Source organism: Trichoplusia ni, unplaced genomic scaffold, assembly GCF_003590095.1.
Source record: "Trichoplusia ni isolate ovarian cell line Hi5 unplaced genomic scaffold, tn1 tig00004111, whole genome shotgun sequence".
NCBI lineage: Eukaryota > Metazoa > Arthropoda > Insecta > Lepidoptera > Noctuidae > Trichoplusia > Trichoplusia ni.
In genome coordinates this window covers 26,649-43,552 of record NW_020800515.1, presented here as the reverse complement: position 1 = coordinate 43,552, position 16,904 = coordinate 26,649, and the positions used below count along the sequence as shown (strand labels likewise).

At 37.9% G+C, this 16,904-nt stretch overlaps 1 protein-coding gene and 1 pseudogene across 1 annotated transcript; both read left to right on the top strand.

Moving 5' to 3' along the window:
- The first annotated feature begins 3,383 nt into the window (after nt 1–3,383).
- Nucleotides 3,384–4,816, top strand: LOC113508212. Its single transcript, XM_026891168.1, has 3 exons — nt 3,384–3,951; nt 4,188–4,304; nt 4,459–4,816. Coding segments are annotated over exons 1-3 (447 nt in total). The 5' UTR covers nt 3,384–3,949; the 3' UTR covers nt 4,787–4,816.
- A 1,076-nt stretch (nt 4,817–5,892) lies between these two features.
- On the top strand, nt 5,893–16,287 carry LOC113508213 (annotated as a pseudogene).
- Nucleotides 16,288–16,904: the final 617 nt, after the last annotated feature.

Sequence of the window (16,904 nt, the reverse complement as noted above, 5' to 3'; positions counted from 1 at the left end):
TCTTAAATATATAAATAAGCTTTCTTATTCTCTTAGCTAGCAGTTCTATATGAGCACTAAAGTTTAGGTTTTTGTCAATTATAATACCAAGGTATTTAATGGAATCGACCTTTTGGATATTTGGACAAGAGCAGGAAGCGTGGGTGTGGTTGCATGAGTGGTGTATTATGTTGAGAGATGTGATGTTAGTATGATGTGAGTTTGCTGGAGAAAAAGTAATGTATTTAGTTTTGTCTGTGTTCAGAGTGAGTAAGTTATTATAGAGCCAAGTTGTTACTTTAGTGAATCCTATCTGTGCATAATTGTAGACCTCTTCCCAAGTATCACCGTAGAAAAGAAGTGCAGTGTCGTCCGCAAAGGTATATATACGGCCATTTCTGAGAGAGATTTTGCAGAGGTCGTTTATAAAGATTAAGAAGAGGGTAGGACCCAAAACACTACCCTGCGGAACGCCGATATTAACCGCACAATCATCACTCATCCATTTATCGACTACAACACGTTGAACTCTACCATTTAGGTAACAGTGAAATAACTTAAGTTGAGTACCACGAATTCCAAGGTGTTCCAGTTTATTCAGCAAGAGTGGTGCAGAGACTGTGTCAAATGCTTTGGCTAAATCAAGAAATATTGTTATAACTTTTTTCTTTTCCTCAAGTTTATGTACTATTTGTGTCCGTGAGTTGATTTACGGCGTCGTTAATCGATCTACCACTCCGAAATCCATATTGATTGTTTGATAGTAATTTGTTTGATTCTAGATATTTAATAAGTTGTTTGTTAATCACTTTTTCTAATATTTTAGATAATGTCGGCAATATTGAAATTGGGCGGTAGTTATTGACACAATCCCTACTACCACTCTTGTGAATCGGATGGATGAGTGATTTTTTCAAACTATTGGGAAACTCACCTGTATACAGACAACGGTTACATATATGTGCAATAGGATCTGATAATTGTTTGGCATATCTTTTTATTACATTACTAGGAATATCGTCACATCTCATTGAAGAGGAAGGTTTAAGACCAGTTATAATAGTTATGATCTCGTGAGCATCAGTCGGTAGTAGAGCTAGCGACGAGAGGCAAGGTTGAAAGGGAGTTTGGTTAGTGATAGGGTCAGAGTTAGGACGCAATTTATTATCTGCTAATGACTTGCCTATACTAACAAAGAATGTGTTTATGTCGTTAATAGATTTAACTGGATTTTTTGTGTCTATTAACTCTATGGGCGACGTATTTACTTTGGTAGTGGAGGTGATAGTTTTGGGTATAATTTGTCTTGGGTATAATTTTTATTTGACCGGGTATTTCACCTTATTTTTTTACAAACAAATGACCAATGACCAATGACACTCATACCCTGATAAGTTATGAAAAAATATCGGTATGAATTTAGGTACTTTATGTTGTAGGTTGCAATGTCGATGAGCTGCACCACGGTACTTGCCTGTTATGTGACAGTGATCTCTAACTCTGTCAGATAACAGCAAGTTTTCACATATATGGCACTTAAATGCATTCCTAAAATCCTCAGCATCTTTATCAGTAAATATCATAGGGTTGATTTTAGTTGGTATTTTATATATTTCAATTACATCCTGAGTAAGAAACTCTATAAATTTTGCAACACAATCCTCACCGCGATAACTTCTATATCGTTTATTATTGTAATCATTAAAAGAAGATACAATGTTATAACCAAAAGCGGCAGGGGTGTGTCGCTGGGTATAAGTTGAATTAGCAGTGTCAAATTCATTGCTGGAAATCGGTACTAGCAGTGTTTCGAAATCGGCATAAATAACGAACGGAATGTCTTGTTTTCTTTGAAATTTTTTGAACATTAGTACTGATCCCTTGTCTTGCAAAATTGTGATAACCCCTCCACACAGATGTGTTTCAAGTTGATTAGGCGTAGGAAAAAAAAATAAACAAGATTCGCAATGATATAATTTACCATGATGTTTAGAAATTTGAGTTCGAACTAATCGAGGTAAATTCTTAATAAAACAGTAATGGGATTTTTTTATGATTTTCTAAATACAATAAGTGGATGCTCCTAAATTTTTTATTTATAGATTTATATAAGAGTCCTACAACAGTCCTATTATTTTTCAATCCATATACGTAAATATTTATATGACGATTATTTTTTTCAAAATTGGTAATGTCCGTGAACGTGATGGGAAATGACAAATCATTAACATTTAAAACATCCTCAAAACGAGGATATGATGAAACTCTATCGACATGCTTGGTTGCGGGATACAAAGCAGCCACAATACACCATGGAAAGCAATACTTGTCGTTGTTCTTAATATTCAAGCAAGCTTTTTTATTTTTTATAAAATACGGTAAGGGAATATATTTGGATTCACTGAGAAGCTGGTATTTATTAATATTTATTTCAAAATAGGAGTTATTCAAAAATGTCCAACCGCTATATCTTTCCTGAAGCTCTTCTACATTTCTAAGAAGTAATGAAATTGTTGATTTAAAAATTGTATCGAAATCGTAATTTAAATTAATAATAAAATTTCTTGTTGCAAATGATTTTATTTCTTGGTGATCGTTTTTGAACAATAGAAAAGTCGAAAATATTTCAAAGTTAACTTTAACAGATGTATGCCTTTTTAGTGCTAGGTCTATCAGATCCTTGACTTGTTCTCGGATTTTTATTAAAAAGCTCTCTGGAAATGTATGGGCTTTACGTCCTTTAAAAGGGGACTTAATTATTTTTACATTACTGCTTAAAGGAGCTATGCTATTATTTTTATGTATATTACTTCGTAAATGACCAGACCACTGACGATTATCTATAGGTACATGACACTCTGTGCAGTAAGGCATTGCAATTTCAGTATGAATGCCCAAATCAGTATTAATAGGCAAAGATTAATGTTTTTTTTTTTTCAGCGTTGAGATACAAGTATCAATATTAAAATCGTATATCTTAATATGTTGTGCATAAATATACCTTTCATACAGATTTACAGCGTCAAATATGCATTAGAACCAGCACCTCCCTCAGAGTAGCTCTCGTTTCTCATCTGTGGCTTTTTCAGTTTTGAATTTATTGCCCATAGTCTGAAAAAATAAAATGCAAAGAATTATTAGATATGAACTTAGATTGATATTTTAACAAACACTTAAAGTAAAGGGTTCTTAATGTTATATTTACCTAAGAATTATGTGTCCTAATACACTTGGAGGAGTTATCAGATTAAAATTACGTAGCTTCGAAATATTTTCCTTATGAATAAACCTTCATATAATTGTAATTTGTGTTTCATGTTTATCTGAAAAAAAAAAAAATATATTGTTATTTAAATCACAAATTTATGATAAGTAACAAAGTAATTTTATAAAAAATGAAATATTAAAATAATAATTACCTGTTTAATGCTCGCGATTTCAGTATTAAACTTTGAATGATACATATTAAGAAGTATCATTCGTCCACCGAAAGAAAACATATTTTTTATTTGTGGAATATTCCACTACGTTAACGTTTCGTAATAACAGATCAACTTTCAGCGTTTCCGATATTATTGCGAAATGTGTACACGTGCAAGCAACGATGCAATCTAATGCAACTTTATTTATCAGCTATTTTACATAGGGCTGTCATTGCGCTGCTTATCTAATACTCAATGTATGAAAATTGTATGAAACGGTGTGTAAACCCCAAGTGTTTTTGATGTATCAACAATTGACCATACTTTAGTTACTTTCATGTTAGGCATTTGCCGCCTTATAAATCACTAAGTTTTTCATTATGAACATTCAATCGTGATCAGCGATCGGTACATTGTTGTACTCAGTCAGTACAGTCAGTGTCGTCAACCGCCTTTAACAACAACAGTTAAAGAAAATCATCGCGCCGCGCCGGCCTGCGCTGCTAACGACTTGAAGTTGAGTAAGTTCAAAGCAAGCCAAGGAAATAATGTAAGTATATATATTCAAAACTCTATAATCACCGTCGACTTATTAATTTATATTATATTAGTGTTAATACTATTGTTAACTTTGTTAAACTAGTGTTAATACAGTTAATACAGCTTTTGACATGGTGTGTAAGTAATTTATGTGTGAAGGATACAGACATCCATCCAACTATCCTCATAAACTTTCACATTTATAATATTAATATGATTAACGGTTGTACTAACATCTTCTTTCAGGTCCGATTCTGAGGGTTCATACTATCAATCACCAACAACCGTTGAACCAAAAACAAAAACGAATTATAAGCCCACAGAAAACAATGGAAAACGCAAATCAAAATCAGCCCGTCCCAGGTAAATTGTATATTATTTTACAAAACTAGAGTAGCATTATGTATTTCTTAAATAATTATTCTTTAAGCGAAAACCCTAATTAATACCAATCATAATTCTTGTCCATATTGTTGGGTTTGTAAGTAGTAAATTAACGAAAGTTTATTTTTTTCAGTAAAAAAGCTACGAGTGATAGGGATATATTCGGTATCAGCCAAAGCCATCGATTGCCTTCGACATGCCTGTCGTCGCTGTTCGTGTACAGAGTGGCTAACGGGTGCGAGAGACGCACAGCTCGCACCGATGGCGAGTACTACATCGACTGCAAGGTGTACCGAGCTGACGACGCGCGCAACACCGATTCGCTGGAGTTGTGGAAGAAGGCAATCGTACGTATCAAGGTACAGACCGACATAGATTCTCCCCAGTGGCGAAAACTACAGGAGTTTGTACGTTCCGCAGATGTTTTGTTTCCCGAAAAACCCATGTTTTATGACAAATGAATAATATGGTTTTATTTCAATGAATGTTTTTTATTTCCCTATCCTATTACACGTATATAATTTGACAAGCACTTCTCATACAGACTTAATTAAATAGTATATAGTGTTTATGACGATACACAGTCACACACATTCTATAGTATGTAATTGTCTCGCTAGAACACGATTCAATAACAGAACGTACGTTGTACGATATCAATAGCTAACATTTTATATTCACGAACGTATTGCGCTTTTTACCACCACCGTGTTGTAAGCGATGGTTAATTGCATTCGAGTATCGATTCAAACTCGAGATACATAACATTCAAATCGACAGGCAAAAACATCTATAGCTAAAACCTTTCGGCGGTAGGTGTAATAAAGTACATATACCCAAGTTTAAAAAAAATATATTTAAATTAAAAATAGTGATTTTTTTAATATACTAATAACAGTTCTGTGGACCTCACTTTGCTAATTTTCACCACTATCGTTGGAGTCACTTCACATGAAGAATTAGTCCACTTGCACACATCACCTGCCAGCATCTCATTACCTCAAACCGGATTTTGGACACTGCATATACAAATTTGAAGAATGTCCCAGTTCAGTGAGATTCAAGTTCCCCAAAACAAGTTGGAGGAGACCTTCTACAAGAGAATGGCTGAACTTGAGGCTCAACTTCACACAAGCTCAGCAAAGGACACCGTGGCAAATGTTGCAGAGGAATTCAGGACCTTCCGTAAGCTAATGTTTAGCATGTTGGGCTTGCTGCGTCAACAAATTGGTGAGTGCGCCCGTTCTGTAGATGTTATTGAGACCCGACATCGAAGGAAAGCGCTCCTCTTTCTTGGTGTAGCCGAGTCCGAGCAGCAGGACAACACTGCAGTTTTGGATATCATCCATGGGAAGATGGGGCTGTCAGAGGTCTCTCCTTCAGCTATCGGAGCCTGCTGTAGAATTGGGACCCGTGGAGAAGTCCATCACCGCCCTATCCTAGTGTGATTCTCAGATGCTGTTGACAGGTCTGCAGTTTGGAAAGCAAAGACCAAGCTGCGGTCTTCTATTGCCATCAAGGAGTTCCTCACGCGGCCCAGGCAGTTGGTCTTCGCTAAAGCACGACTTCACTTTGGGATGCGTGCATGCTGAACTCAAGACGGCACAGTGGTGGTTAAGGTCGCCGAGGGGAGCCGTAAGAAGGTAGTCACCATGGAGGAACTGGACGCCCTCATTGCCAAGCACCCGAAGGCTGGATCATCAGCTGTCCCGGGAGTCGACGGTGGAAACGCGGCAGTGTCTGCGAAAAGTAAACACTAGCGCTTTCTGCTTGCTGTGTGTTGCAGCTCTCGCAACCTGTTTGTCGTGTTTTTCTTTTGAGGACTGTGATGGGGGATGGATAATGCAAGTTACGTTACCCACTTTTTACATTAACCCACTTTATTGTTAACGTTTATTTTAAGTACCTTCTTCACTTTAGTATTAATTTCTTTCTGTCAAATTGTCAATTTTCAACGAAACTGCATTTTGACGTTTACGACGTTCTGTTCTGTATCTTTTGATGTTCAAACGTTTCGTTCTGAAATGTTATTTACTTACATTGTTTTTACTTTATTTTTATTTTAAGCTCTTCCTATTCTAGGACAATTTTATAATTTATAATACGAGTTTTCTTGCATTCTCTTTTCCTTCTTCTCTTCGTCCTCTGCTGTATCTGTGTCTCGTCTATTATATTATATTATGTTCGCTGGCGGGTGGTGCAGAGATACGTTTAGTTTTTGTTATTTTAAATTAACATTTTAAAGTCTACTCTTGTTAAGATTTATCTATAATATAATATTTATTTATTGTATCTATATCAAACGACGATGATTCTTTCCACTCAGCTGACTCTTCGTTGAACGACAGTTACAGTTCTACAGCGGGAACTCTGGGTGACTTGGTGCGACAATCGTTTGTATCTCAGTCCCAGAAATTTTTAAATATATGTCACATCAATGCTCAGAGTGTCCCTAGTCACTACAGTGACTTATTTGACACCTTCGCTGATGCTGACGTTCATGCCGTCCTGATTTCGGAGACTTGGCTCAAGCCTCACCTTCTTTCTACCACTTATCCTCTTCCCGGCTTTATTCTAATTAGGAATGATCGCGTTGGGAAAAGGGGCGATGGTGTAGCCATCTACCTCAAAAGCGGCCTCTCCCACAAAATTCTTGTTTCCTCCCCTGCAAACTCTGCCACCGCTGAATTTATCTTCATCGAAGCATGTGTGACTGGTGCCAAAATTGCTCTAGGTGTCGTATACTGCCCCCCTGTGTTGACTACTTCTCCAGTATCGAGCCGGTACTGGAATCTTTAGGGTGTGAATATCAACATATTGTTATCATGGGCGACTTCAATACCGATCTCCTATCCCACAGTTCCTCTCGTCCCCGCAAACTCCTCGATATTTCCCGCTCCGCCAGTCTTCATGTTCTACCCCTACAAGCCACTCACCACAATTCCGACGGGCATGACACCTGGCTCGACCTGATCCTTACATCCTCCCCGCCTCTTGTTTCATCTTTTGGTCAGTATCCTGCTCCTGGTTTCTCCCATCACGACATTATCTATCTCTCCTATATCCTCAAACCTCCCAAACCAAGTCCAAAAGTTTTGCACTTTCGTTCCTTTAGACGTATGGACGTAGAGAATCTGCGTAGAGACGCCTCAAATGTCAACTGGGAAGGATTCAAAAAGGCCGCTACCATCTCGGAGAAGGTTGCAACTCTTAATCAACATGTAATTAATTTATACGACACTCATGCGCCTATCCGCAAGGTGAAATTGAAGCGCCCACCTGCCCCCTGGATAACTCCTGGAGTTCGTATGGCCATGAGACGTCGGGACAGGGCTTTTCGAAGATTTCGGAGGGAGCGCTGCGACGAGCACTGAAACGCCTTCAAAGCTGCAAGAAATAGGTGTAACCAGATGATACGCAACGCTAAACGCCGACATATTCTCTCTAATATAACTTCTTCCTCCCCTGCTGATGTCTGGAAGTTCCTCGGAACGCTAGGTATCCCCAGGTCGAGGAGTCTAGACCTACAGTGTGCGGTTGGCTTGGATGACATGAATGATCATTTCACCACTTCTTCAACATTGTCTCTCCGGGCCAAGTCGCACACCTTAAGTTTTTTGTCCGATTTACCTCGGCCCGATATCCCACGTTTCTGTATCGCACCCATTTCCATGGATGACATCAAGAAGGTTATCCTATCTATAAAGTCCAACGCTGTGGGGGCCGACGGCGTCAGCCGCCGCATGATTACCACCATCCTAGAATATCTCCTTCCTCCTATCTCCCACGTCATAAATTTCTCCCTCGACACCGGTCTGTTTTCTTCCCAATGGCGGACTGCACACGTCATTCCCTTTCCGAAAATCCAAAATCCCTCTCTCCATAATCACTTCCGACCTATTTCCATTCTCCCCTTTTTGTCCAAAGTCCTTGAGGCTTGTGTTCATCGACAGCTGTACAGGTATGTCGCTGAACATAACCTGTTGAATCCCCTGCAGTCGGGATTTAAGCCTGGCTTATTTCTATTTTAAAGGTGCACGTTTATATAACTATATTAATAGAAAACTTTCAATCTACTCAAATACAACTCTAGAATGTAAGAAAAAAGTGATCAAATGGCTTCTTACTCTTAAGTATGAGGAAACAGAGGAACTACTTAACACGCACAAAGATAATTATCTAACATCCACACACAATCACAAACACAACACACTCACACTCACACGCACGCACAATCACACACACCCCAAAACATTTTCACTTCCATAACTCACTCATCTAGCTCACTCCCAAACTAACTGTTCTTTATTTTGTTAGAACCGACATACTTGTTCGGGTCAAGGAGGCCAGGAGACCCATGTCACAAGTTTTTTACTTAGTATGGGCTCCTGTCTCCCTTCCTTACATTAATATTGTTAAAATGAACGGCATTTGTATTATTGGGAGAAATAAACATATATTTTTTTTTTTTTATATTTTTTTTTATTTAACCCGCCGATTATCTACGACGAATCAGTGATCGATCTCAGCTTGACTATCAAGAGTCTCGGCCTCTCGATTGACTCAACGCTGAGTTGGCGTGCACAAGTTGCTGATGTCTCGCAAAAAGTCACAGGTACACTACGTACTCTATACCGGCTAAAGAATTTTCTTTCGTCCAAGACTAAGGTAATGCTCGTGCAAACTTTTATTTTCCCAGTTATCGACTATGGCGATGTGTGTTTTTTGGACTTGAATGCAGATCTTCTTAATAAACTGGACAGACTTCTCAATAACTGCATTCGATTCGTTTTCAATCTTCGTAATGTTATATATTATATGTAATGTATACGATAGTGCCAACGGCTCTTTCTATATCCCTTGTCAGCACTTTTGATAGTTCATAATAATAAGATGCTCTCTTTGCGACAGTTCGATTCCATCATCCGCGCGTGACACTTGCCCTATTTACCGAGTCCTAATGTAATTAAAGTGTCCTTCAATTTTCATCTAAGTTTTATTTCTTTGTTTTTTTTTTTAAACCGAAATTCCGGAATCCTCATAACAATTTGGTGGCAGCGGTGGGATACCGATGGTGAAGGTATCCCTGGGACGTCTCCTTCTGGACTCATATTCTAAATTATTTTAAAGCATAAAAGTGTCGAAGTGCCAAAATTACAGAAGTAACATTATCTAATAAAGAGAAAAGCGAATTAGTTGGTCGTATAGCGGCTATGGAAGACTTAGCACTCCACACGTTTTTAATTGGCCTTAAGCCCGAAATTTCTAATCTAGTCCGCAGTAGAAACCCATCCACTCTCAACGATGCAATCAATTTTGCCGTCTCAGAGGAGAAGATCCTAAATTCGTATAATAAGCGTAATCCCCAAAGTTCAACATTACATCGTATTGCTTTTAAACCCCAATATCCTTCCCGTCCTTCAAACCATGATGTCAATTCTAAGCCGCAAATGGCTAAACAATATGACCGAGATAATAAAAATCTATTCTGTAGGTATTGTAAAAATCAAGGTCATCAAAAAACGCGAGTACAACAATAATCGGTTCAAGGCTAATCCATCTCCCAAATATCAAAAGCAACCTTATCAGGAGAACTATAAACCTGCTCGTGTTAATTGTGTAAACAGTGAAGATGACTATTATAATCCGGAACCACAACCATCCACGAGCACAAATGATACCCAATATGACGAAACCCACGATTTAAACGAATAGTGGGCTCACGGAGGTGTCTCGTGAGGCCCAAAATACGACCTCTCACAAAATCCTTCCATGTCAACGGCACCAATTTTCCTAAATCCAAGGACCACACGGGTAACCAGCCCCAAGCGAGTGTCCATTCTCCTAAATCCAAAGACCACACGGGTAACCAGCCCCAAGCAAGTGTCCATTCTCCTAAATCCAAAGACCACACGGGTAACCAGCCCCAAGCAAGTGTCCAGTCTCCTAAATCCAAAGACCACACGGGTAACCAGCCCCAAGCAAGTGTCCATTCTACTAAATCCAAAGACCACACGGGTAACCAGCCCCAAGCAAGTGTCCATTCTCCTAAATCTAAGGGTCTCACGGGTAACCAGCCCCAAATAAAAGCCCAAAACTGCTTTACTGACGATTTCCTGGAAGAAAATAAAATATATGAAATATCGTATAATCGTAATATATCCTTACCCCATGTCTGCATTCAAACATCCGTTTCTGAGAAACCACTTACTTTACTCGTAGACACTGGATCTTCAATCTGCCTTCTCCAAAAGACTTCTATTCAATCATACTCCGACCTGAAACTCAATGAAAACATAATTAAATTAAAAGGCATAGATAGTAAAGAAAATGCTGTACTTACCCTTGGTAATTTCGATATGAACCTTATATTTGGCAAATAATCGATATCTTACCCATTTCACGTAGTAGAACCAATTGATTTCCCCTATGATGGTATCATAGGAAATAATTTACTTACCCATTATCAGTGTTCTATTGATTACAATCGTCATATTCTTAACCTAGGAATAAATAAAATTAAACTAAATTTCACAGACCCAATTTATCAAATACCACCTCGTTCTGAAATCACTGTAGAATGTTCAGTAAGTAACCCTAAATTAAAAGAAGGTCTCATTCTTGACCAACATATAAGTGATACGTTATTTATTGCGAATTGCTTAGCTAAAGTCAAAAGAAATAATCGAATTAACCTAACAGTTCTTAATACTTCTGAAGACCCTGTCTCTCTAAACTCTAATCTGCAACTTACCTTACACCCGATCGACTATGAAACTTGTCAAGTACACAATACTTACCAAACAGTTCTCAACAGAACTAACGAAGTCCTTAACCTTCTCCGCGTTTCACATCTAAATACAGAAGAAAGCGAAGCCCTCTATGACGTGTGCTCGAATTATTCCGATATATTTCACTTACCTAATGATCCAATTAGCTCAACTGACAGTATTCAGCATAAAATCCGCACATCTTCTGATCAACGCATTAACGTTAAATCTTATCGCTTCCCGGAAATACATAAGCAAGAAGTCAATTCCCAAATAAAGAAAATGATAGGTCAGAATATTATTAAAACTTCCTTATCTCCGTGGTCTTCTCCAATATGGATTGTTCCCAAAAAGATCGACGCTTCTGGTGAAAAGAAGTGGCGTATAGTCATTGACTATAGAAAGTTAAATGACATCACAATTGGTGAAATACAGGGTGTAAGGAACACCGTACCACCAAAGTCGCATAATGACTTTAAAATAACGTGTTAATTAATATTAAAGAAGTCGCTACCGTCGGAGATTAATATTTATAGATTTAGTCATTTTTGAGCACGCAATGAATTGGTTACCGCGCGATCCTTACGCTCAGCGTACGTACTTACACGAACTGTAATGTGGTAGGAGGGCGACACTCGGCGACACGATCGAAACATTCGAAACGCGCGCGCATTTTATAAAAATGTTGTGATGTAACGAAAAACAATGACAAAAAAATACCAATCAATTTACACTATTCTGACTTCAATCTGTGTCTTGTGTATTATTAAATCAAACCTACTCTTACCTTAATCTCGCTCACTTCTAACCAGATAAGGTTCGAAAATTTCGAAATGTCCGCCATCTACGTGCACACAAATTTTGGCGCGGCGAAAAATCTGCTGCTGAACCCGGGGCAAAAAGTACCGCGTCCAGTAAATGTTCATCGCGAGACTTGCATTGCCACGTGCTTCGCCATAACACATTAGCATGTTGCCATTCTCCCGGGCGGTAAAATAACCTATCGAGCTACTAGGATCGTAATTTAAATAATACGCACACAACCCACGCACTTATATCACTTAACACAATAAAATTGTCTGCCTACACGATAATTAGTCCGCGAATTACCCGATTGCACATGCACATTCGATTAGCGTAAGGAACAAACTGAGTAAAAATAGGGACTATTTTGAAAAAAGCCGAACTTTCGGTTTTACCTTTGAGTAGTGTTGGACCTAGGTACCTATGATTCTTTATCGATAAATTACATGAGGTCGAAGTGAATATCGTAAAATTATTCTTGACAATAAAGTACTTAACTTAAACCTTTAAAATTGATTAATCACAAAATGTACTTTTGGTTAAGAACATAATTGTTTTATGTGACTGGAATAATTATTCAGCAGTTCGTAGGAAAAAAAATGATAAAAATTTTTAGGCAGGAATTTCATTAGTAGATGATGGATATTAGTAACAAAACAGAGTTTAATTTTAGAAAAAATAAATTATTGTTTATAACAACATGTTTTAGAACTACAGAATTCTAAACAATAACAAACTGTTGATAATAAAAGGTTTTAATAAATTTCGTAGTACGATAAGTTGATAAACGCTGAGAAGGTGATTTTCTATTTTATAACATGGAACCCGTGTAACAAAAATCGATGTACTATTTTATCCAGTGTCACAGGTACGTCACTCGCCGATACCGCTGTAGGTGTCGGCGACGCACTGGCGGTGTCGACAAAGGCGGCTAGCGGTGCCTACAAAGCGCGCGGCTTTTTTTAAAGGAATAGTAGGCAGGATTACGAATAATGCGTGCGAGTGCGCGCGCAATAGTTGCGCTATCTCTTACGCTTGTCGCTCATGAGTATTGGTTCGGTTTTGACGTCACTTTCGGTTAGATTTGCAAGAGAGCGATGACCGACGAGTACCTTTACGAATCAGCTGATCGGGAGCAGTTTTTAGTGTTTCATTTACATTGCCTTTTTTTGTGAAAACGGCTTAATAATGAATTTGTTTATGAAAATATTACTGAAATACGTAGGAAAAATGATTTTATGACACATAAAATTAAAATAAGGCGAAAAAAAACTGCAATTTTCATGAAAAGACCGATGAAAAATTCCAACGCAGTGGGGTCTGGAATCATGTCTAGAACTCAGGTCCCACGGAAAAGTCACGGTGTTCCTTACACCCTGTATATCCTATTCCTAACATTGTTGAAATATTAGATCAATTAGGTAACTCTAAATACTTCTCTACTCTGGACCTTGCTTCCGGATTTCATCAAATAAAAATGTCTCCACAAGACGCTTGTAAAACCGCGTTCAGTGTTCCCCAAGGACATTTCGAATTCACTCGAATGTCCTTTGGTTTAAAAAACGCGCCAGCGACCTTCCAACGTTTAATGAATAATGTCTTAACAGGCCTTCAAGGCGAAAGATGTTTTGTTTATCTAGACGATATTGTCGTTTATTCACATGACTTAAATAGTCATATTCAAAATTTGACAGCAGTTTTTCAAAAACTTCGTAGTTTTAACTTGAAATTGCAACCAGATAAATGTGAATTCTTAAGAAAAGAAGTCGGCTATCTAGGACACATTATAACAGAAAATGGCCTAAAACCTGATCCAAATAAAGTTAAATCTGTTCAAGAATTCCCAGTTCCAAAGTGTCCGAAAGATATAAAATCATTTTTAGGTCTTATATCTTACTACAGACGTTTTATCCCCGAATTTTCAAAATTATCGAAGTCACTCTCCTCTCTTCTTAAGAAAAATGTATCATTTGTTTGGACAAATGAACAACAGTTAGCTTTTGAAACGCTTAAAGATAAGCTGATTAGCGCTCCAGTCCTTATTTATCCCGATTTCACAAAATCTTTTAACCTTACTTGTGATGCAAGTAACTATGCAATCTCTGCTATCCTGTCTCAAGGGCCAGTTGGCAAAGACCATCCCGTAGCCTACGCGTCTAGAACCTTGAACAAATGCGAAATCAATTATAGCACAACTGAAAACGAATTATTGGCTATAGTATGGGGCTGCAAAACCTTTAGACCGTACCTGTTTGGTCGTAAATTTATGATCATAACTGACCATCGTCCTTTAAAATGGCTTTTCAACCACACTGACCCGAGCAGTAAATTGCAACGTTGGCGTCTCCAACTTCAAGAATTTGAATACGAAATAGTCTACCGAAAAGGTAAGCTAAATTCAGCAGCTGATGCTCTTTCTCGTTATCCTGTCAACCCTGCAAATCCTGCAGATCCTGATACTGAGCTTATAGATTTAGGTCCATTAGACATTAGCCCTTTCAATGCAGAAGTAGGTGACTTCAGTCCTTTAAATATTCCAAGTCCTATGCATTTACCAGATCCTCTAATTCCTGAAGAAATCCTGAGTCCCTCTCCAGAAGTTTTAAACGAAAATCCAAACATAGAAAGGGAAAATGAATTACAGCCTTCCGCTAACCAAGTTCCCGGAACGCAGTCTCTGCCTTTAGATTCACCTGATACTTACTCAAAGTTCCTGAAAGTTCCTCGGACTGTAACGTATGACACAGTGATTTCCGAGTACAACGATAGCCTACTAAAAACTCAGAACAAAGTCTTAGTAATACCTACATCGCTTGATCTTGACGAATCTATTCCCTACGTCCAAGAAATCTTATCAAATTCGCCAGATTCCGAGTCGTTTATGAATTCAGAGAGAACCCTAAATTCCTATAAACCATTATTGGTCGCTGATGAAACCTACTATTTCCTATTTATTAAAGTACACCACTTTGACAATTGTACCTATAGTGATATCTTCGAATCCTTAAAGAATCTATGTAATCACCTAATGTCTCTTAACGAGGCTATTCATAAAATTAGTATTACTGACTTCAAAAATCCATTTGATAAACATACATATATTAAAATTTATAATATGCTAGCTCACCTCTTTCACAATACATCAATTCAAATTCAGGTGTATCGCAATAAAATATATTATCCTAGTCCTTCTGAAGTTCAGAAAATTCTCCGTGAGAATCATGATATTCCTGTCGCTGGGCACCTTGGTGCAAATAGAATGTTTAATAAAATTCGAGAGCAGTATTTTTGGAAGAATATGAGGACGGAAATAGAAGATTATGTAAAAAAGTGTAATTCTTGTCAGACCAACAAAGCTCTTAGGAAAATTAACCGTGCACCCATGCAGATAACTAGCACCTCCACTGCCCCCTTTGAAAGAATGTCTCTTGATATAGTTGGTCCTCTTCCTGAATCCGGCACAGCCAAAATTAAATATATTCTAACACTTCAGGACGACCTAACTAAATATTCAATAGCATATCCAATTCGAAGTACTACCGCCGAAGAAACCAGCGACTGCCTGATTCACTTTATTTCTTTGTTTGGCATACCAAAAACTATCCTTACTGATCAAGGCACAAATTTTACAGCAGAGCTATTTAAAGAAACCTGCAAATTTCTAAAGATTAAACAACTGTGGTCATCTCCATACCATCCACAGACACAAGGCGCCCTGGAAAGAAGCCATTCCACCTTAAAAGAGTACCTTAAATCTTACATATCTGAAAACCAAGACAATTGGCCAAAATATGTATATACTGCTATGCTCGCCTATAATACATCTATACATTCAACAACAAATTTCACTCCCTACGAGTTGATTTTCGGTCATAAACCAATCCTTCCTAATTCCATATATGAACCTAACACAAATGCCTCGTATCCGGACTATATTAAGATGCTTCAACACCGCCTTAAATGCACGCGTGATAAAGCCGTTGAATTAATAAAGAAGTCGAAAGAGTCTTCCAAAGCCTATTATGATGCCCGCACAAGACCTGTAAGTTACCATGCTGGTGACAATGTGTACCTTAAAAATCACCTCCGTATGCGTAAGGCTCTATCTCCGGTCTGGAAAGGCCCTTATAAAATTATTAAGGTTAATGGTAGAAATAGTGTAACGCTATTAATAAATAGACGACACGTGTCCCATCATTTTGATGAAATAAAATTAGCTCATCGCCGTGACACCGTGTCATAATCACTTTAAGCTTGTTTTAACTTAACGTAATATTTAAGTTTAGTTAGTCTTAGTTTAACTCTTAATTATTCCTTTACAGTTCTCTGTCTTCCGCAAAAGCAATGTTCATCACAAGTTCCACGAATGCTTCCGGCATATATTTTGACCCCATTGGGTCATTAAGAATGGTAGACGGTTTCCTTAGCGTACTAATTCCAATAGATATTTCATTTATTCAACCGCATATTAAGAATCTTAACGGTGTGATAGGCACTTCTAAGTTCCTATGTAAGCAGACTGCTCTGTATACCGATATCGAGTGTCTTAATTTGCACCAGCCGTTATCAATAAGATACAACGACATTATTCGAGATTACGATTCTATTTCTCACTTAATTAAATCAAGGTCTAAACGTTCAGCCTGGTTTGGGGGTATTGGCACCCTATTCAAAAATCTATTTGGTACTATGAACGAAGACGACGCAAAAAATTATAGTAACGCTATTCAATTAATAGAGAAAGATCAATCTTACGGGCCTGTTGATCTAGTGGTTAGTAACCCTGACTGCTATACCGGAGGTCGTGGGTTCGATTCCCACCAAGGACATATGTTTGTGTGATGAGCAGGAACACTTGTCTGGTGTCTGGGTGTAATTTATCTATAATATGTATGTATTTAGAAATATATAAGTATGTATATCAGTTATCTGGTTACCATAACACAAGCTCTGCTTAGCTTGGGATCAGATAACCGTGTGTGAGTTGTAAAAAAAAAAAAAAAAC

Bases quoted from the DNA above. Each gene is read 5' to 3' on its own strand.
- LOC113508212 (XM_026891168.1), top strand. The intron at 4,305-4,458 runs GTAAATTGTATA...TATTTTTTTCAG, and splicing joins TCAAAATCAGCCCGTCCCAG to TAAAAAAGCTACGAGTGATA.